This window comes from Dermacentor albipictus, chromosome 3 (genome assembly GCF_038994185.2).
Source record: "Dermacentor albipictus isolate Rhodes 1998 colony chromosome 3, USDA_Dalb.pri_finalv2, whole genome shotgun sequence".
In the NCBI taxonomy this organism is placed as follows: Eukaryota; Metazoa; Arthropoda; class Arachnida; order Ixodida; family Ixodidae; genus Dermacentor; species Dermacentor albipictus.
The window spans coordinates 63,338,864-63,359,947 of record NC_091823.1 but is presented as its reverse complement, the minus strand read 5'-3'; the positions used below and the strand labels follow the sequence as shown (position 1 = coordinate 63,359,947).

The following is a 21,084-nucleotide window of genomic DNA, read 5'->3' as shown; positions in this document are numbered from 1 at the left end:
GTCCTTACAAGTATATCGTCGTCGCCATCATCCTGTTTGTTGGCATGAATGGTGCGCACCCGCACGTACATATACGAGCCCTTTCCACGCACACGAAATGCTTTGTGAATCCGGAATCGCAAGACACATGATGCACGATTCGCGGACAAAGTATACGTTATCCCCAGCATGTTACTGAGAAATGTGCAACATTCTCTGGCTTTCAAGTCACCTATGAGTCACCTTTCAAGTCACCAAGTCTTCGTGAGTCCATCAGGCAAACGAGCACACATTCCGGGGGAAGCTTTGATCGCTCTGTAAGCTAAGCAGAATATTTATATACGAAATCCTATAAACACAGCATGTAATTTGTTCGAACTGTGGTCGTAATTCTCGTCACAGAGAGAGTGCCGGAAAGGCCAGATTGAAGATTGGTCTTCGAGGGGCAAGGCGAAAAACGCAAATCCTAGATGATCCCGCAGCGTCTTGTAGGTTTAGCTCATCCGCCACCGACATCGACCTTTCCGTCGTCTTCGTTCCCCAACAGGTGGAGCCCCTGCACGCCGAGTACCGCGTCGGGACGCTCCGATGTGGAGGCAGAACGATTCCTATCTGCGCATACAAAATAACATTATGGTGGACGTGGCCATCAAACACGAGTACATGCAGTTAACCTTTTGTCTGCTTAGCACAACGTATGTCACTTTTTTTTGCGGCTGTCACGACACAGTGCGCTTTGCTACTCCGAGAAATTAACGTATTATATACCTCTACTTTCACATCGAAAGGAAGGTGGAAAGGCAAGGGGGGAGCAGCGCCCAAAAATACAACACAAAAGAGAAAGTGGACGACAGAAACACTGCACCATTGTTGCGGCATTTGTCTTCTTCCCTCTCTCAGTGTTGTGTTTCTATTGGTTGCCCCTCTTTTCAAGAGGATCGAATACTAACCACCCCGATATTTGACTTTACTGAGCAGTATTATCACAACGGACACACATAAACACAAACGCACAAACACGCCCACACAAATGTGTGGCACTTGACAGTTGGCGTGAAAAAAAGCCACTTCCCCTCGCCACTCAATCGGTCGGTTGAACTGTCGGTCACAAGGAGGTTGAAAAAGAAACCATGGTCGGTCATGGCGAAGTTCTGATAAATGAAAACCTTAACTGCTTGAATACTGTCGCAGTATCGCGTATACGCACACGAAGAACATAGCTGCGTTTCGCGAATTCATCTCGACCAACAAGCTACATATATAAAATATTATTTAGTAAGGTTCTGGGGTTTTACTTCCCAAGACCACGATCTGATTATGGCGAACATCGCAGTTTGCGGGCTCCGGTTTACTTTAGACGGCCTGGGGTTCTTTATCGTGCACCTAGCGCACCCCGGTACGCGAGTTTTCTTGCGTTCCACCCCCCTCAAAATGCGGTCGCCTCGGCAGGGATCGAGCCCGAGACCTCGAGCTCAGCAGCGCCACGCCATAGCCACTGGCCTACTACGGTAGGTAAGATACATATTTAAGGTCTTGCGATTGGACGAAGGGCCCATGCCAGACGGGGGACTTTTGCAGTTGCGTCGCCAGTTCATCTTCAGGGAAAAACATTTGCGCTTGGTGAGCCTCGAATCGACCCAACAATGCACGTCACACCGGAGTGCTTGTAGCTGTTGCTTGTGTTAGTCACGAAATAAAGAAACGTACTTCATTTGGTAGCTCTAGAAAGCTAGAAAACGAGAGAACACAATATTGACTTGTTATACAATCGATAAGTGACGAGCACTTTTTCCAGGGAAGCTATTAGATTTATTTTCTGGTTAAAGTTCAAACATTTATACATTGTAGCCTCGCTCCAATTTTCACGCTTCATGTCCTGGAGATGGCTGCGTTTCGGCAACAAGCTTTGCCTGGGTTATAACATTAGCTGCCACGATTGTGTGTTTTTGGCTGCGTGCAGCCACGGGAATTCGAGGTCGAACTTCATAAACCATCTTGTTGGAGTTCTTGTTTACCTCCCTTGCTTTATAATCAATACAGTGCCTCTCATTCTGGAGGAGAATAGTCGCCAAAAATGAAACACGACCCCTGCGAAGTGGCATCCAGCTACATCTTGTACTATATCACCACGTAACTTACAACATGAATGGCTGCCTGGCCCCAGCAAGTAACTTATTCAATGGCTCGCAATAGCCATAACTGTTCCACATCTCTTAGATGTGGAACAGTTATGGCTACTGTCACATTTCTCACATACCAGTCGTTCTGCAAGCGGCACGAAAATTTGTAGCGGATTCAAGCTATAGCGTTTTCCGTTGCACTTAATGTTACACTAAATGTTGTGACTACAGCCGACGCTTGCATGTATACTCACCTTCAGTCACACTTGGTCCAGTAAGAGCTGCCCTCGGGAGACTTTGCACGAGTTGGGCAACTATTATTCGAACACCTTTGTCGTCAAAAGTACGACCCCGTTTCTCACGGCATAAAAAAGAGGGGACACGGGACGTGGATGCCTATAAAAGAAAATGAGCATAATTAGCTTTCGTTATGTCTGTTTCTTGAGAAAATGTACACTCACACGAGGTTTTATTGATTGCTAAAAACCTCACGGCTAGTTGCTCGGCTCGGATTCAGTGCTTCCATGGTCTTGACTGGTGCGTTGCGCTAGTGAGAAATCTGTCCAGTACGAGAAAACAATAATAAAAGGCACAAGAACAATGCATCCACAAACAACAGCGATCGAAAATCGCATCGTATTGATAATATGTTTCATTGTTTCTAAGTGGGCCCTTATTTACCCGAAGCGAAAGATTTCACAGTACAATTCTAGTTTTAGCCCATGTACACAACTTGTGCTTGGCTCATCGGCGCTAGTAGTTTGAAAATTTTACGTTGTTAAGCCATTCCTATTTGTCACTGACACTCTACCTGAAAAATTAGACACGGCATATGTTAAGCTTATCCGTAAGGATGCCTTTGCTGTTAAACGTGTTGAAAACAGGGCCTAAGTAACGTGACCATATTACTTGACCGCTAACGTCTGTGTCTGTTTGACTCTTCTAAAATTGTCCTTGTCTAACTGAAAGCATGCCACTCAGGTGTTGCGGGCTACGAGCAAGGAAAGCCTCTAGCAGTGCTGCAGACATCAGTGCATAAAAGCAGCCGAAATGCATCTGCATATGGTAATCACCCTTTTTTTACTTCCACCTGAATAGATATAACATTCACCTTGTTTCGCCGTAGTCAGACGCTCCGCCGAAGCAAGAAGGTCATCACGTTCCGCTAGCTGCAAAAGACCAACAATAAGGGCGTCAAGGGGCGTAACCTTGCGTAAATACTTATTTTCACTTATATTTTTAATGCTCACAGTAAATGTGCAATGCCCTTTTTTTTCAATAACTAAGAGAAAAGGTTCAATACTTACTAGCTATTCGTTTAATAGAACACGTGAGACGCTACAGGTACGCTTTTGCATATGACCGTGAATATCATAGATGGATGTGCACCTATTTCAGCAATAGCTTTTTAAATATCTACGCCACGCACAAGTTAGCATAACGGCATCTTTCATTTCCTTTACCGACGTATATGGTACACTACTTAACGACTAGCAGCCAATGTCCGGTTAATCTGTGGCACCTGGATTCACATATTTTTTTTTGTATGAATATGAATTTGGCATGATTGCGAGCTGCAGACTGAATAGCTCTTGCAGTGTACTAAAGCTTCTTGCATGATTACTCAGGGACAGCGCAAGAAAATCGGTACTAGACAACATGGGCGCAAGCCATGTCCCGTTTTTTTTTTTTTATTACTGTCCCCTTGTATCCACGTTAAGTGTGTGCCAACAAGCTCAGTTTTCAAGTCTTGGAGCTTTTACTCTATAAAAAGAGAGAGATCTCATCATCTCTCTAAAATGTCCATGTTGGGCTACACTCTCAGAAGGCCGTCATTCACTGCTTCGTTACTGAAGTCTCAGAAAGATCCTTGAATCGGAGAAGGTTGGTGCCGGCAGAGTCAGTATACCTGTTATGCCTGTACACTGGGACTATATGAACAGTTCAGGCATAATGTTCTTGTTCGCAGCTGCGCAGTGCGGACGATTTCTATTACGGTCGAACCCATTCTGCTCATACGCGCAAATTGAAAAGTACTGATAGTCGGGTAATTCGATAATGGCTGAAATTCAACGCGAAGAAACGCGCGCATTCAGGCAAAGAAAGGGGCGCAGCAAGCTCGTGCTATTCTTGTCCCTTTCTCTGCAACCAAGTCTTCACCCCACACACCTATTTTTTGCGTAGTTTGAACAACATTTTTTTTTCAATTTCAGCGAAATCCAGTAGGCAGGCCTCTGAGCGCACCTTTTGCACTGAATCTCTGGGCGCGAAAGGCACGTCATACGCGGACCGCTTTTCGCAGTTCCCCGCGTCCAGCTCGATGTCTTCGTGAACGGTCGGAAGGCACCGAGGTAGTGTTCCCGCGTCGACGAGTGTTCCGTCGGTGACGTCAGCGAAGTGGCACGGCAGCATCCGGGGACCGAAAGGCGACGGCAAGTAGAGCTGCTCGGACCGAGACGCCGAAACGTCCTGCTCCTCCTGCAGTGCTGGCTTCTCGCACGCGCACATGGGCACCGCTTCGACGGACTTCCTGGCCAAGTCGGACGCAGAGATCCCGTCTCCTGAACGCCAAACTAAAGAAAATAAGTAATTTTCGGCATTAGACAAATTGTTCATTGATTGGTCAATCACATTAGGTCATTTTTCACATTGCCAGCTGTCCTTTCTTTTCTTTCTTTCTTTGTTTACGTTGTGCCCTAGCAAGTTCTCACCGTACTTTCACTGTTATCAAATTTTCGCTAGGTGCAAGACGAGCGTAGGTATCCAAACTTTCTTAAACGCTGTCGCAAACTCCATATCAAAGCAGGCGTGTCTAATCCGGTTGGGCGCGCTAGGCGAATAGTATTGTGCATTCTGAAATGTGCGCAAGCACCGGCGATTACTCTGGAATGCGCAATGAGACATAAATAGCGGACGCACTTGATGATGTTGATGTGATGAGTAGATTCGACAACCCAAAACTGTACTCGCTGCTATCGTTGTGGCTTGAGTGTTGCTTGTTTTTCAAGACAGAAGTTCGCCCAGTGAAGAGTTAAATTCTTGATTCACACTTTCGTAGGTATCTAATTCTTCACCGTCACTACAACGTGGCAATATTAGGTGAGCTTTTATCAGGTTCTTACGTTCTTACGCAATTTATTTTGTGCATTTGCGGAAATGCTCGGTAAATAGAGAAAGCAGTGGGACTGACCCAACCGGCGTCTGCGAAGCGCTGAAAGGCGTCTGCGGGACATGGCGTAGCCCACCACGACAGCGCCTAGCAGCGTGACCAGCACAGTGCATACAATAGGTACGATGACATCGACGATTCGACGTTGCGGATCAGTCGCCTGCGTCCAGTGAGGTGCTGACAAGGCGCCTGCAAAGAATTGTATGACTTGTCCACAAAGCCGCTGAACTTCCATAGTGCGTACTTCTCTGAGTAAAGTAGACTGCGACAAGAACTGTTTCAAGCACTGTCATGACGTCCTCTCTATTTAGTACAATAGACGTGAAAGCTTTTATTATTTTTGCTCCTGTCCATTTGTAATAAAACTAGCTGCACTTAAATGGTGCCGGGCGGCCCTGCACCGCTGCATGCGAGCACCTCGTTGTATGCGTCGTTCAGAAATGGTCTACATTGGTAGGCCGGAATTTACATTTTCTAAATCACGATGACATCGTGCTACTCGGTGAATTTTTGCGTATTTAATTACTTATTTAACTACTTGTCCGTTCTAATAACTTATACGGTCAAAAAGCCGTGTTTTCCTGCCGAAGTTCAAGATTTCAATGAGAAATGGAGCTTAAAATATCCAGTGTTTTGTGATAACGTTCTTCCTTGCCGCATTGAAGAACGGTTTTGCGAGGCACTGTCCTGTCTCACCTTCGGAGAGTGTAGGCGTGACGAAGACGTACTCGGCGTGTGTTGAGCCGGCCTCACTGTGCGCCGTGACGAGCAGCTGGTACCGCGTCGCCGGTGTCAGGTGTCTGATGACCAGCTCCTGCGGCAGCTTGGATAACTCCGACACGTCTGGCGCATGCACAGTGACCGGAGGGTCCCAGTGGTCGTACGCGGAATGTCTCCTGTGGAGCACGGTGAACGAAGTGATGGGGCAGCCACCGCTTTTCCACGCGGCCAGTCGCAGGACAGCGCGAGTCGGGCTCGCCGAAACCAGGTCTCGTAAGTCGGGAGCCACGGGAACTGCGCACGTGACAATATGAGGAGAGAGAGTGAGGGTGCAGGGGGAGCGTACTGCTACCAACGGCTGTCCTCATTTAGCAGAATTGGTTTCCACCAGAACGTTCTGACACGGACAGGAAGAAACGACGACACACGCTGGACTACCAACTGATAGTCAAATGAAAGCATGTGTCATCGTCTCTTCCTGTCCGTGCCAGAACGTTCTGCTGGAAACCGATACTGCTATGTACAACCAACGAGCTTAGGCAAGCACTGTTCTGATCCTCATTTATGCTGAGCTCGTTGTGTCTCTAAGGCTTTCGTGTCATGTCGGTGAGTCCTTGGTGCTCTCAGGCCTGAAATATCCAACTATCTCAAGCCCCGCACTACTGTATGTATGACCACATCTATGACGTGTATTGACCCTTTTTTCAACTGTAAAGCCAGCTTTTCCACATGTCAACTGACGAAGCTATAGTGACGGTGTAGAAGAATCTCCAATTAATGGTCATGTACGCAGACAATCTTTCTTCATGGCGTACAGGATGTGGACGTAGCTCCTGCGTTGAGCTCACACGCAAAGAGGAAAGTGGTGGCGGGATGGTAGTGATTACTATGAAGATGAAGAAGAAAATGACGACGACAACAAAGACTACAATGATGATGGTGATGGGCCACTAACATGGCACGTTTGGACTTGAAATTGGGCACAGGAAGCCGCCGCCATAACACCACTATAGCTTGAGTTGAAGATCGGGTGGGCATAATAAACGCAATTTAAAAAAAAAGTAGATAAAGAAATGCAAAAAAAGAATAGAAAATGTTGAAATATAAGAGAAAGAATAACGCGCAATTATGTAATCAGATATGATCGGCAGGCGATGGAAGGAGAGTTACAGCAAAAGGAACCAACAATTTTGTTTGAAAAAGAAAAGAAACAAACATAACAGGGACTCGTCCCCAAAATAATTCATCCACGGGATAGTTGGCACATATATTCTCCTTGAAAACTTAGTTTGTTCTACATCATTTGCGCTCGTTTATGTCCTCCCTACTCACGCTGAACAAATTTCGATAACAGGGGCAAAAATGAACTATCATGCAGGAATCGCATTAGTACTTATCTTCGTTCGAACAATGAGCCTGCCCCCATTCGTTGGCCAATGTAGCGTAGAGTGAAAGCCCATTTTGTGAATTAGTTAAAAGTTTGTTGCTGATAATGATTTTCTTTTCGTTCTTCTCAACCAGCACAGTGCTGGAATGCAGCTTACTGTGGGTAACCAGCGGGTTCCTGCTGCAGTGCATACGCACAAAATTACATGCACTGGAATTTTCCTTGAACCAGGAATTACACCGTTCGGGTCATCCTAATGATGCTGCAGCATAATGCTACTGGCGGCAAAGACGGAACATGAAACAACTGCGAAACGTAGAGCTATTGAATTTGTCCGTACATCACTCAAAATCTACTGAGGCAATGATTCTACCTACTCGGCGACATTCTCTAGGACTCAGCGCTTTCCGTTGGTCTGGAAACCTGGTCATGTTATTGCGGGGCTGATTTGGGGCGCAGGAGTTCATCGTACGTCCATGACGCTTTGCTGCCAGGCACGAAGTCTGTGGTTCTATCGACATTTGCGGTGTTTGCCTCCCGGCGGGACCTAGGAACAGGTGTTTTATAAGTTTTAGCACATCCACAATTAAAAGCTCTAGATTGTCAAGAGTTAATGCGCGGACTTGCACTGTGAAGTCACTCAAAACATGCCTATAGCTTTTTGATGCTAAGTTTTATCACTCAAAATGGAGTGGGTTATGGAGATTGAAAACGGGCTATAGCATACAAAGTGATCTGCTTACTTGCAAGGATCAGCCTAAAATGTAACCGCAGATTGAGTTTAAATCAATTGATACGTACTCATTATTAAGCGTCCACTGAATCGGGGAACGAAATCTCATTGATTCAGTCGACACTTATCGAAAAATCAATGGCTTGTTATAAGAGACTTGAGCGCAGTGGTACTACTTTGTGATCATATATGTCTATGGAAAACATGACTTATTTTAGGGCGCTGATAAGATACACGCAATGAAGAAACACACATAGACACACAATGTGTACCTGCGTGTCTGTGTGTCTCGCCCTTGCACGTACCTTCTTAACGCCTTAAAATAATATATTTTTAAATCGCAGCAACTTGCCTAATAAAAATGTTTTATTAGTAAATCTCTATCGTAATCCTTCAGGGACAGAACCAGAGACGTTGCAACGAGCTCGTGAACGCTGTCAGTAATTATGGTAAGGACTTCAAGAATGGAAGTAGTCAAATGTTCTTTATTTACAGACATTAATTAAGAAAGTCCATAGAAATAACACAGTTTTCTGCCAGATAAAAGAAATGGCTAAATCCCTGTCACTTTTGTTATGACCAGAAATGTGGTCATTTTCGGTACGTCTAAGTTTTAAGATTTTCTTTTATGACGTTGTAGTCGATACGTATACTGCAATACATAAAGTGGTAGCCTGACCACTGGTGTTTTGAATAGATACATAGTAGTAATAATTACTCAAACAATGTTCGACAATTCTTATGTCAAACTAAAAAAAAAACGCCACAAGGAACAGAAAGGAAAGTAGTAATTTGCGGTTTTTACTATAAGTACTGAGAGTCAAAAGAAAAAGAAAAATCTGCAATGTGCAAAACATGCACCTGGTTGCTAGTTCACAATTTTTGTAAGTGATATCACGCAACAAGATTATTATGACGATTTACTGGCTCAGTACTAGCCATAGTGATGCCTATGCCACGCTGGAAAGCAACAGCTTCGAAAATGTCAAAACGGGAAAGTTCTTATTGCGCAGAGAGCATTTGTTTTTACCAATTGCAGCAGGTACCTACTTAGCTTGTTCTTTTACTGCATTACTTAGGCTCGCGAAGCAATAGTTGTCTGGTCAGGGAGTATGCAGAAGCCTTCTCATACCTGATTATTGCGTTGGATCAGCGTTTCTGTGCAAGCAAGGGGGTCAAGTGTGCGTTCAACTGGCGCTGGAGACTCCGCGTGTTTTGTTCAGTTCCTGGACAGTGCTGTATACACTAATGTGGATATGTGTCACAATACTGTAGAGTAAAGAATAAGGGCACTTGCTCAGGCAATGTTCAAAGTATAAGAAATTAGACGGCTAGTCAAGGTCGGTCTAAAACCAACGACATGCTCTGTGTGAGTGAAAACCCCACACGACGGGAAGGGCGGATTGTCCATAATAGTTTGTACGTACGCTGTTGAAAAACTGATAGGTAAAAGCACCCCGAAGTGGGGAAAATGAATTTTCATTGATATTAGTTGAGCGCGGTTATCAAAATATCACACACTTATGTGCATCTACCGTAATTTGAAACATCATTCAAACAGCCTGTACGTCAAATCAGAAAATTAAGAAATTGAGAGAAGCTCCTGTGTCATTTGTTACTGCTGTTTTCATGTAAAAATTGCTACCTAGTGAATCATAACGTAAATTTTGTGTCTTTTTACAGAAAAAAAGTGGAACTGGAGGCTAGCTTTGGCGATACCTTCAGTAATAAGTTTTGCTTTTCCAGACTCCTCAGTCTGCCAAAAATGTTCAAATCTGACGAATAGTTAAAGGTCAGTAGTCATTTCAGACTGTGCATGATGTTACTAGTATCATTCCAACAGATATGTCTAACAACGCGTACAGCAACTGTCGATCGAATTGATCGATCTTTATTCATGCGGTAACTAAGGAATTAATATAAATAAACTAGGATTTCACGTAATGTTATCGAGAGAGACGATTCCATCACTTCTCATATTATTATTACCCGCTTTATTAATCTGAAAAACCAAAATATTACAAGAGCGGTTTATTGCACCAGTGCGTTCCTATGGGCGCGTGCTTGCGCTACACAGACGTCCTGAAACCGAACGTTTCACATCAGGAAATATCTATTGAAGACTTTAAATATAGATGTTCCCGCATGACGTACTCAAATTTTAAAAGTCATCACCTTTTTGTGTATACATACGACGCAAAAGATATATTCACGAAACCGATTGGCGTCAATAAAACTATGTTGTTTGGATAACAGCATTTTCCTTCAACATAGCACTGATGAGCTCGAACGTGCTGACGGGCAGAGAATTCCAGTTTCCTGCATTATGTACTCGCTTATTAATTACTTTTTTTAATCTAGCGGGAGCCGAATAGAGAATAGAGAGCTTTAGGTTAGTCCACGCAAACCGCACCCGAGCGTTCGGAGACGCAGCTCACCGGGCGTACAAAAGAACCCAAACCGAGCACAAAAGAGTGTCAAGGGCCCACAATGGACTTGCATCCCCCAACGCTTGAGTGGGGCTTGCGTGGAGTGACCTAAAAGAATCTAAAATGTGACGTCGCAGACACCAACCTGACCCGTCGGTCTTGGCCAGCAAGACATTGCTGCGGGCTCCTCGACCTGCGGAGTTGAATGCATGTGCGTAGAAGACGTAGCTTCCGCCGCAGCTCAGGCCTCGAAACACGTACGTTGACCTCTCAGCTGTAGTTTGCACGGACGACCATTCGGGCGCCTCCTGAACGATGGCGTTTGAGGTTTCTAGTCCTGGTTCACCTTTGTAGAACAAGAGGTAGCCTGCGAAATGAAAGATATGGATGCTTCTGGAATATCGCGCAAGCGTTTCTTGTCAATCAGATAATTGTCCGCCCCCACCAGCTGCGCCAAGAGGCTTGAAACGACGAAGACGTCGGGTGGGCAACGTTATTACCTGTAACTGCGACATTGGTAATAACTAAAATATGTGTGTAGGCAAGTTCCCGTTTACGAAGCATCGTGGCTGAATTTGCCTTTTCTCAGACGTTGAGCTAGCGAACGTGTAACAAAATAAATAAATATCAATCCGTGTAATAAAATATTGGCAAAGAAGCATTATTTAGAAGCCACTGCCGTATAGAAAAAGCGATCTCACCATTGATAGGCTGATTCTTCGGTGCCACCCAGCTGAGTTGGATCGAGGAAGATGTAGATGAGACCAGCTTTAGTCGTGGAGGAACGGGAAGGTCTGCCAAAGAAATTAGCATTGGCGTTTATTTCTGCTTGCCGTATAAGAAATGTATGCTCTCCTGCTTATTTTTTTTTTCTTTTTTAACACTTTTGCGCATTTACACAGACTCAGGCTGCGGAAAGCTGCGCCCAATCCCATCACATCACATCAAGTCAAATTTATTGCAACAGTCATGTTAAAGTTACATGGTAATAACATTACAGCAGGAAGTCCCATATTTGCCTATATGGCCACAATGCCTATATACTTTCCTTTTCCTCTCACAGAGGCTAAGTATGTACCTACAAGGAGACACGAGTCAGTATCTACCCATCGAGGTGGGCAGAAATGTACGCGCGCAGCAAAATTTAGAAAGGTGCCCGGTTGAAAATGAGAGAAAACGCACGTAATCGGCCACGGTAGCCTAGTGCCTATGGCATTGCGCTGCTGAGCTCAGGACGCAGTTTCAATGGCGGTCGCGTTCCGATGGAGACGGAATGCAAATACGCTCGTTCATCGAGCATTGGGTACAGGTTGAAGATCCCCACAGGTCAGAATTATTGTAGTGCTCCCCCCCCCCCCCCCTCTAGGGCATGTATCATAATCACGTCCTGTTTCTGGCACGTAAAACCAAAAACAACATTTTAGATACACTTAAGTTTTTTTTTTATGTATTACGACAGTCGTGGGCAACATCTTCCGCCCGAAAGAAACACATAGAACAGATAGAAAGAGACGTCTAACGGGACATTGTGTATTAGCCGCTGATATGCGTGGATCCGGATAGTAGCTCGATTCAGAGACCTCGACGTGTTTCAGCATATCATCACGCCCAAGGAGGCAATTTCTCGGCATTTCTGCACTTCATATGTCGACGCTACGACAAAGCAAGAAAGGAAGCGGAGCGGCCACGGAAGGTCTAACCCCTAGCTCCAATCCTTGGGAGTAGATGAATGGACCCCCATCGCCATCATTAGCTACGTACGTCAAGATTTGTATTTAACCCAGCCCCATCTCGAGCGTGTTTGTCTTTAGTACCGACAAGCGAAAACACGAACCCGCACACTACTGGTACAACTGACCAACGTCCGGTGTATAGGCGACGATTTCGTCTGACGATGGTCCAGCACCCTCAGCGTTGAAAGCTTGCACCACGATGCCGTAGCGGGTCCGAGGGCGGAGCTCGCCGAGGAGGCACTGTTGCTTTTGGGACGGCGAAGAGGAAGGCAGGCCGCTCTCCAGAGTCTTGTACAAATAGGGCTGCCCGCTGCCCCACACGCGGTAGCCCACGTAGTAGCCTTGCACTCCGCCGTATTTGACTTCATCGGGCGGTGGCTGATTCAAGACCACGAAAGAGAGAAAAGTTAAAATGTTTCTTCTCACGAATAAGAGAGTGTTGTCAGCATTCACACGCAACAACATTCAATGTAGCAACTATTGCATACAAACGACCCACATGTCGAACTAAACGTATAACTTTAACGAGATATGAGTACCAAGTGGCACACAAACGTCAAAGAGGTTCGCGGACATAGTCCGTGGCGCATTTATAGATGACGTGGTTCGGTGCCACGGAGTATAGTGATGCCCGAATTAGATTGACTAAATTAACCGTTCGGTATATGCTGCCCATCAACGTTCGACTGCGCCGGATCTAATTACGGAATGCAGTAGCAAAATGCGCATTTGTAGCTGCATTGTTCTAGAACAGTGCTCTTAGTAGACAATATGCACAGCCGGCTACGCAGATCAACACACCGGTTCCCTATAAGTTATTTGTGTTGCAAACCTCCAGAGATTCTACTGGTTTCATTTCATTTCACGGGCGCACATCCGTCATTGGTAGCGTTAGAACAGTTCCTATCGCTCTTTGAGAGCCCTGTCACCGCGCTCTTGCCCTGTAGCGTCAGAATACTCAAAAAGAAAGGGGAAAATGAAATAAATAGGTAGATTTGTTGGCGTGGCGTAACATTCCAAAGCAAGTGATGGGCTTTGAGTGACGTGTCAGCCAAGTCGCTGTTGTATCGATCGGCATTATACGATCACACAGCACTTTAGGTGAGCGGGATAACTGTGGATACTGTCCTACGTATGTGACGCGAGTACTAGTTGGACATTGAAAGGGAAGTTCGTCGCAAATGACAGAGAACGAGAGCGCCTACAATATAGTTGCTTCATACCGGGCACAGTCACATTTGTCCATGTTGTGCGCTAATTGTTTGTGACCTGAAGTCTTCCATCGCCTAGAATTTGTATTTGTCCCGGCTGCTTCAATTGAAAACACCAAATCTCGTGTACATATGAACCACAAAGTCTCTTTTCTTACCAGACAATTTTCTGTATGACACCCATGTTACCCGCCGTGGTTGCTCAGTGGCTATGGTGTTGGGCTGCTGAGCACGAGGTCGCGGGATCGAATCCCGGCCACGGCGGCCGCATTTCGATGGGGGCGAAATGCGAAAACACCCGTGTGCTTAGATTTAGGTGCACGTTAAAGAACCCCAGGTGGTCAAAATTTCCGGAGTCCTCCACTACGGCGTGCCTCATAATCAGAAAGTGGTTTTGGCACGTAAAACCCCAAATATTATTATTATTACACCCATGTAGAAGCGCAATGGTACATTGAGCTAATAAGAAGCGGCACGTTACAACAAAATTGCAATAACAGCTAGCAGATGTACCTGGACCATTCCAGTGACGCGTTTGAATTCTAGGGGTTGTTTTGACATAAACTATACGAGCAGCGGTAAAGCAGCATGTAGTTTGCCTAACATACATTAGCCAGTGAGTTTACAAAAGCTGCGATTAATTTATGTTCTTATGTGACTCTATTTGAAGTAATCGAGTTAGTCATAGATAACTAAGCCCACAATGTTTCTTGCTTCCTGCTCACATTTTGTGCCAGTTTCTCGCAGAATTTAGGCTGCAGTTCTACATCGGCGTGCTACTGTCGAGTCACATTGCACTGGGGCACCAAATAGTGAGTTGTCACCTTCCACGTCACGTGCAGGCTGCGAGAGCCAGCTGGTGTCACTTTGATGTCTTGTGGAATGCCGCCTGGAGCTGTGACGTGAAAAAAAAAAAGGAAAAAGAGAGGGTTGCATAATGATAAACGTGAACTCGCGTACATTCCATGGTAATTTCTAATGGCTAGGTACCCGTACAAAAATGAGTGTTGATTAACCATTGATACATTGTTGGGGAATTGTTGAAACAACGGACTTCAACAAATTTTCAAGAGCAATTGAGTTCACTCAATCCTTGCACAACAATATTACCATTGAGTGTTCTCAATAAAAAATTTATTGGGTAATTTGTGTTGATTTTTCTAGTTGTTCTTTTGTTGTGTAGCAGTTGAGTCCAGTATACAATAATTAGGACTCGCATATGAAGACATTCCAAACATGTTTTGCGATGCGTTCCAACCTCATTCCTGTCACTTTGCGGCAGGTAGGTTCTTCTTTCGCCTCGCTTTCATTAATAGAAAATTATGTGTGACCGATGAGGTGGAATCGAACGTCGGCCGTCGAGCCCGGTACTCTAACCAATAGGCCACGAGCGCGCGCATACTCCTCTCTTTCGAAAGCCAGTAAGCTCTGAAATGCTTGGCGTGTGCGCCGCGTGCCACTTCCTGGTGCTGTCGCTACAGCTGGCGCCTTGAAGCGCCAATCTCCGGGACCGCCCCACTTTCGTAGCCATTTTCGCTACGTAAAAACTGCAACGTTAGACTAGATTCATGACCGCCCAAGTTCATAACGATTTATTTCTTCGCCGGTGTACAAATGCCATCGTCGTTTTAACATACACTAGATGACCTAACCATTGGTACGATCCGAAATGAGCACGTTTCGGGGAGCAGAAGAATGCGAAATTCACTTGCAAACACGGTGACTACGCGTATGTGGAGTTCCCCAAAAAGTAGACACGGCGGCAGCGCGGCCGGCGATAACACAGGTGCCGACAGGCGACGACGCTACCTTCGAGCAGCGGACGCACTGTGGGAACCGTAGGATGCAAGCGCGCACACGCTACAAACATACACGGGTGAGGTCTTCGAATTTCCTGCGACGTACCCTCTGTCCGTAAAGCAAATATAGTTTTTTGTCCAATGTCCGTGGTACTAGAGATCAAAGAATGAACGCGCTTTGATATCGCAGCGCGCAGCCGCTATAACCATTGACTTCAAAGAGCTTCAGATTCAGCAACAGCCGCAACAGTACCACAGCTAATCGCTGTATCTGCGGCTGCTCCCGTTTCTCGCCTTGCAAGAAGCACGCGATTTATTTGAGCCTCGCCGAACTGTCGTCCTTTCGTGCTCCAAGCCTGCAGGTCTCGTATGTTCAGTGAAAAACACCAAAGGGAAATGAAAGAAATACAGGTAACGGACTCTTATTGTACCTTACTTGTCACTTTGTCATCTGCAAAAGCGCTACAAACTATTTTAGAAGGTTTATTTTTGTAACATTAGCAAAACTAGTAGTAATTTTTATTTCTAGGTGGCGCGACAAACGTTAAGGTGGCGTTCGGGTGTGTATGTGTGCGCGCAAGCGGGCGCAACCGAGCTTCGTTTTGCGCACGCTTTTGCAACAGTCCACACGGTTACCGCTAGTTTCGTAGTCGCATTTTTTGGTTGTAGTATTTGTTCTTTACGCTATTAATTAGGTAGTTCTTAAAATTTATAAAGGTTAGTTGATGAAAAATTATTGCTAAATAATTAGTCGTTCTTAAGTGCCGTTATTTTGTGTTTCAAAGGTTTTTATAACTGAATACGATAGTGAAACCACGTGAAGCTATGAACGGCTTTCGGAATCAGTTATTCGGTTGCAGTTGTGCCGTGTTTCACGCCTCGTGCTTCTTGATGAAAGTATTTTCTTTTCGGACATCATGACGCACATTTTAGTGAAATGCTTTAACGACGATAAGTGGGAAGTTTATCCGGTGAAGTGGTTGGCTCACCCAACAACTAGTCTTCTACTGATGTGCGAGCCTGACGGTTTTGACGAGTTGCGCGGCAGAGGCCATGATGCCTGTTGGAGAGAAGGCACCCCGAAACGGTCGCAGCCGCACTTCTGAAGATAGGTAAGTAATTTCGTTTTCTTGGGCACGTAGCCTTCTTTTCTATTTTGACATTGACGAGCGTGACATGTTAAGCACACCGTTCACTTTCTTGAAGCAAACCGCATGCCCCGGAGAAAATGCACGCGATACCAACTCTCGCTGCCGCCGTCACTTCGTTTGAAACAATGGTAGGCGAAGAGGCAGCGGCGCCACATGTGCGTAAAATTGCATTGCTTCATTTGTTCCTGTCTAATAACGTTTCCTTCATTTGTATGAGAGAACACAATTGGAACATAAGGATCGGCTTCTCTGCGCAGTGATAATTTTGTACAGTGACCCCGTCATTTTTCATGGGGGCTCACGTATGCCGTCTAAGCGCTTGTTATCGCGTTCCGATACGTGAGAGGCGCGCTGCCTTTCAAGGTATTTAGGCAGGCACTACGAGTTTAGGAGAACCGCGACAAATAATCGCGCAGCAGGTGTGCAGCTGTGCTACGCTTGTACGACACTCGTACCGGAAGGCAGTGTTGCACTTCACGCTTACGCATTTCGTAACTATGGCGGCCTCCGTAGCAATTTGGGGCTGGAGGTCGTGGATACGATCCCTGCAGTGGCCGCATTTTAAAGGAGCGGAATGCAAAAACGCTCGTGAATTGTGAATTGTATGCACGTAAAAATTTCCACAAAGTCAAAATTAATACGGAGTCCCCAACTACGACGTGCCTCATAATCAGATCGTTGGTTTGGCACGTGGAACATCAGAATTAGTTTTTTCCGTAGTGGCTCATCGTATACCACACGGTTAGTGTGATCACCTTTTGTGCCGTAGCGGTTAAGCGCGCCTCGATTTAGGTTACGGCTAATGATGCGGCGCACCGCGAAATATATTTCGCCTCTCTGGGATTTTCGGAGAACGGCCAACCGATTAGTCACAGCTTCCGCGCGGTGACTGTACACGGATACACGGCGCAAATGAACAGAGGTGTGGTGACGTGGTCAAAGAACACAGCCGCTGACGGGCTCACCTTATCGTCTATCACCGCCAAAACTACCGCAGTAAGCATCTTCATCTAGCGCGGCGGTTTGCCATTGAAGGCGTACTGTACAATTTTAATAAGCGATAACCGAAACATGCCACCGTTCTCTGCTGCCTCTGAGTTGGACCGATCCGAATATGCGTTGTTTCCAGAAGCGAAAGGAGCGCCAATCGGCGCGTTGTCGCCTCGAGCTAAGCGTCGCACTCGAGCACCGTTTGCGCGGTGAAGAATGACGCGTGCGTGAAGCTAGCTCACTGCGCGGACGCTACCGCGCAACGCAAGGGCGTGTACGCGACGTTCAGCACACAAATCGCGCAGGATGATCGGAGCCACGCCGGAGCGGCTAGCTTCAAAGAAGCGGTACATGTTCTCACTCGTACAGGCACGCTCACGCTCGCATCGCTCTCGGCGTGTGTTTAGCTCATTCCTTCTACTGGACTTCTGCCCAAAGATTCGATATCTGTTTGGTATGGGCTATGCACTGTCGCGTGGTCTTTGGTTCTGCGAGAGAGCCGGGAATATTTTCCCCGCTGTGAAACATCGCTGTGCGTGTTTTAGCTAACATTTACCGTAGCAACCCATTCCTTCCTTTTCTCGACGGCACTCGTAAAGAGTCGCAAATTTTTACTTGCCAGTATAGTGTGTACTTCTATTTCGTGCGTAGTTATGTGCAGTGTGTGGCAGATTCTTAATCCGCGCAATCTCATTTTCTGTCCACATTTCCTTCTCACAGGTTACGTATGCAGTAAATTCCCAGATGCTAACGTGTTCTACGCCAAAAGCACCTTGGCGTCGTGCAAGAGACACCCGTTGATATGTGGCTGATTCACTAGCAAGCTCGCATCTCTGTTGCCACTCTCCATCAAGTGGGATTTTCAACTATTTTTTGTGTTGCTCTGTGGTGTACTAGCTGCCGCATGGACGCTGTGAAGGCTTACTTTCGATTTGCTCTGGCGTTTAGTAGTAAAGGATGGGCTACCTTTTGAGGGGAGGCATTTACTTTCGTTTGTGAGAATGTTTACCAGCCTAACCAAGTGATACGCGGCTACTGTAAACAGCAGCACGAACAGAGGCGGACGACGAAATAGGTAGGAGCACACACGAGCGCAAGCTCTACTAAATGTTTGCTTTTGATGACAAAGGTATTAAACACACTGGTCAACTTGGCAAAGGTAAAAATCCGTGCGTGGCAGAAACAGCCACGTGCGACAAGAAAAAAAAATATGAAAAAGACATGTCATGTTAAACGTGCGTGAAAAACGAGAACTATCGGTGAAATCTATTGAAAAAGCGAAAGATTTGTCCGATAAGTGATATTACCCAACGGGAAATACTCTTTTGAGAACAACTTTTTCCCATTAAGGGCAACAGATAACTTGGTTATGCAATTGTTTCGTTTGTGATCAATAAATATTGCTTCTGGAACTCCTCTGGTGTTGCGGTATAGAGCAGAAAGAACGATTGTTTCATCACAAAGACCAGAACACAAAAGGACTTATGGAAGCATTATTTATTGATCACGAAGAAATATTCATAAGCAAGATTTCTGTGACCCTTAGTGGGAAAGAGTTGCTACAGTACTTCTCGTTACTATCGCTTACAGGAGAAACCTTTCAGTTTTCATGTTTTTGTTAGATTTTGACGCACATGTTTATTCTACAGGACGTATTTCGGTCCTTTTTTGTTGTGCCGGGCTGTGTATGCTGCGCATCCATGGCTTTTTCTTTGTGAAGTTGGCCAGTGTGTTTAAAATCTTCGTCTTCACGAATAAACTTCTACTTGAGTCAGCGTTCATGTGTGTTCGTACCTTAATTCATCCTTCTCGTCTCTGTTTGGGTGGTTGTGAAATATAAATGTACACCGAATTGTCGAAGTGTCCATAGAATTGATACATGAAGTTATTTGCGCTGTTTATTTCAGGAAGAACGCTATAGGGTCTTATTTTCTCTTTGTTTTTGACACTGAGTACATTTTTCTAGTTCAATTTCAAGGAGTCCCCTGAGGAAGCCAATACGAGTGATGGTAACTTCCTTTGTGTGTAAGATTTATTAATTTCGTCCATTCAAGGCATGACATGGCACATGCCTGATTGTAGGTTGCAAGCATTCATAGTAAGATCTACTTTTCGGTTCTCATGACGCTTCTTTGTACTGCGCTGCATTCTCCAGGCACATGAACCTTTTTATGCTCTAAGTGCATGCGTTCTTTTTCTATATGTTGGAGCGAAAATTGTAAACTTAAATATGCATATATATCATTTTCCTTGCAATCTTTTTCAACATGGGTGCAGTAGCTCCCTCTGTCTTTCAGTTACTGCTTTGTCCCAGTTTTTATGCAACCTTTATGTATTTTATGCAGCAGAATTCTGGTGCTATTTTAATAACATTTCATCTGCAAAATTGAGGTAATTGGTGTTTCGTATATGCATTTATTTGCGTTTTTCACTGTCTCAGCAATCTGGCTGTCGAGTCATTGGAACCTTTTCTCATACTGTATGACTATTTCTGGGGTGCTTGATACTGAAAGTGCAGGTGACGATTTATTTGGCTGTTTGGAATTGTGTTAGCCATGTGTTACTACCAATTTTCTGTGCTAAATAATTATTTTTTCTCTTATCGTTCAAGGTATTAGCCTTCCCTTATCTCTTTATTGACTGACTTAGTTGCTGGGTATAGGAAAAAAGGCCCCAAAAAGTGCTTTAATTAGCTATGTGCAAGTCCAGAAAGATTACCTGAAAATGAGCTCACTAAATTGAGGAAATGCCACTAACGAACCCCTCTGTACCCCAAATTAACATAATCAAATGGTGTACTGTTTGTTCTTGACTTGCGCCAGGGAGATAAGCTGCTTTCATTACACAAAAGCTTCACAAGTTTATTTCTGAAGAAAGCAATCCTGGCTTGTCAGAAACACGATTCAGGTGTTCATCATGCCCGACAACTTTCTAAATGATGTCTCGCCAAATAATAGCTAAGTTGAGTGATGTTATTTTATAAAATAATTGGGCAACATGAACATATATGTATCTCGAAGACAAAGCTCAGGCAAGTCTACTTTGGTACTTCATTAAATTTTAATCGCGGTGAAAGACGTGTGCTAAAGGTTGTATATATTTACGTGAAGTCATTTGTTTCAAGTTGGTTATTTTGCCTTCTCACAGTCAGCCGTAGCTCTTCCTGTGACGTGTTAGTGTACGCAACATTTTAATGTAACATATTCAGATGTCTTTTGTGTGTTCACGTGCAAGCAGTTCCAAGTGTTCATGTGTTCCAAGTTGGTTGTTACAAGGGTATGCTTAAGCCCTGCCTTTTGAGTCGCTTTGCCTTCTAGTCATAAACATGTCGAAAGTGAAGAGCACAATGATCGTTTTGATTGGATTCATATGTATAGGTATTTTCAGATGTATTTACACTGCTAGAGTGCTGTAGGTACTGTAGCCTGTGTCTCCAGGTTCGATGTAGTGGTGACTTATGTATGTAATAATGTTTCACGTGCACGCATCTTTAGTGTAAATAAAGGTACTTTGATCAGTCTCTCCTTTGATTTTGTTTGTGTTTGGGAAAGTTATGAACAGGCACCGGGGCATGCAAGTGTGAACAGCGAAGTAATTTCAATATATGAATAAAAATACACTAGCCCAACGAAACGTCAATCATATTTCAATGGCGACTTCTGA

At 45.0% G+C, this 21,084-nt stretch overlaps 1 protein-coding gene and 1 long non-coding RNA gene across 2 annotated transcripts in view; one reads left to right on the top strand and one right to left on the bottom strand.

Moving 5' to 3' along the window:
* Window positions 1-2,359: 2,359 nt before the first annotated feature.
* The window catches only part of LOC135898819 (cell adhesion molecule Dscam1-like), a 125,099-nt gene continuing 106,374 nt past the window's right edge, over window positions 2,360-21,084 (bottom strand). The window contains exons 18-27 of the mRNA XM_070536446.1: window positions 14,306-14,376; window positions 12,396-12,648; window positions 11,239-11,331; window positions 10,683-10,904; window positions 5,965-6,282; window positions 5,290-5,457; window positions 4,344-4,672; window positions 3,211-3,268; window positions 2,561-2,658; window positions 2,360-2,495 (exon numbers count right to left, since the gene is read on the bottom strand). Of these exons, the coding sequence (XP_070392547.1) occupies window positions 2,594-2,658; window positions 3,211-3,268; window positions 4,344-4,672; window positions 5,290-5,457; window positions 5,965-6,282; window positions 10,683-10,904; window positions 11,239-11,331; window positions 12,396-12,648; window positions 14,306-14,376 (1,577 nt within the window). The 3' untranslated portion in view covers window positions 2,360-2,495; window positions 2,561-2,593. The remainder of the gene's footprint in view (window positions 2,496-2,560; window positions 2,659-3,210; window positions 3,269-4,343; window positions 4,673-5,289; window positions 5,458-5,964; window positions 6,283-10,682; window positions 10,905-11,238; window positions 11,332-12,395; window positions 12,649-14,305; window positions 14,377-21,084) is intronic.
* Window positions 16,144-20,941, top strand: LOC135898799 (uncharacterized). Its single transcript, XR_010563413.1, has 2 exons — window positions 16,144-16,392; window positions 18,142-20,941. It is a non-coding gene; the product is annotated as an uncharacterized lncRNA (long non-coding RNA).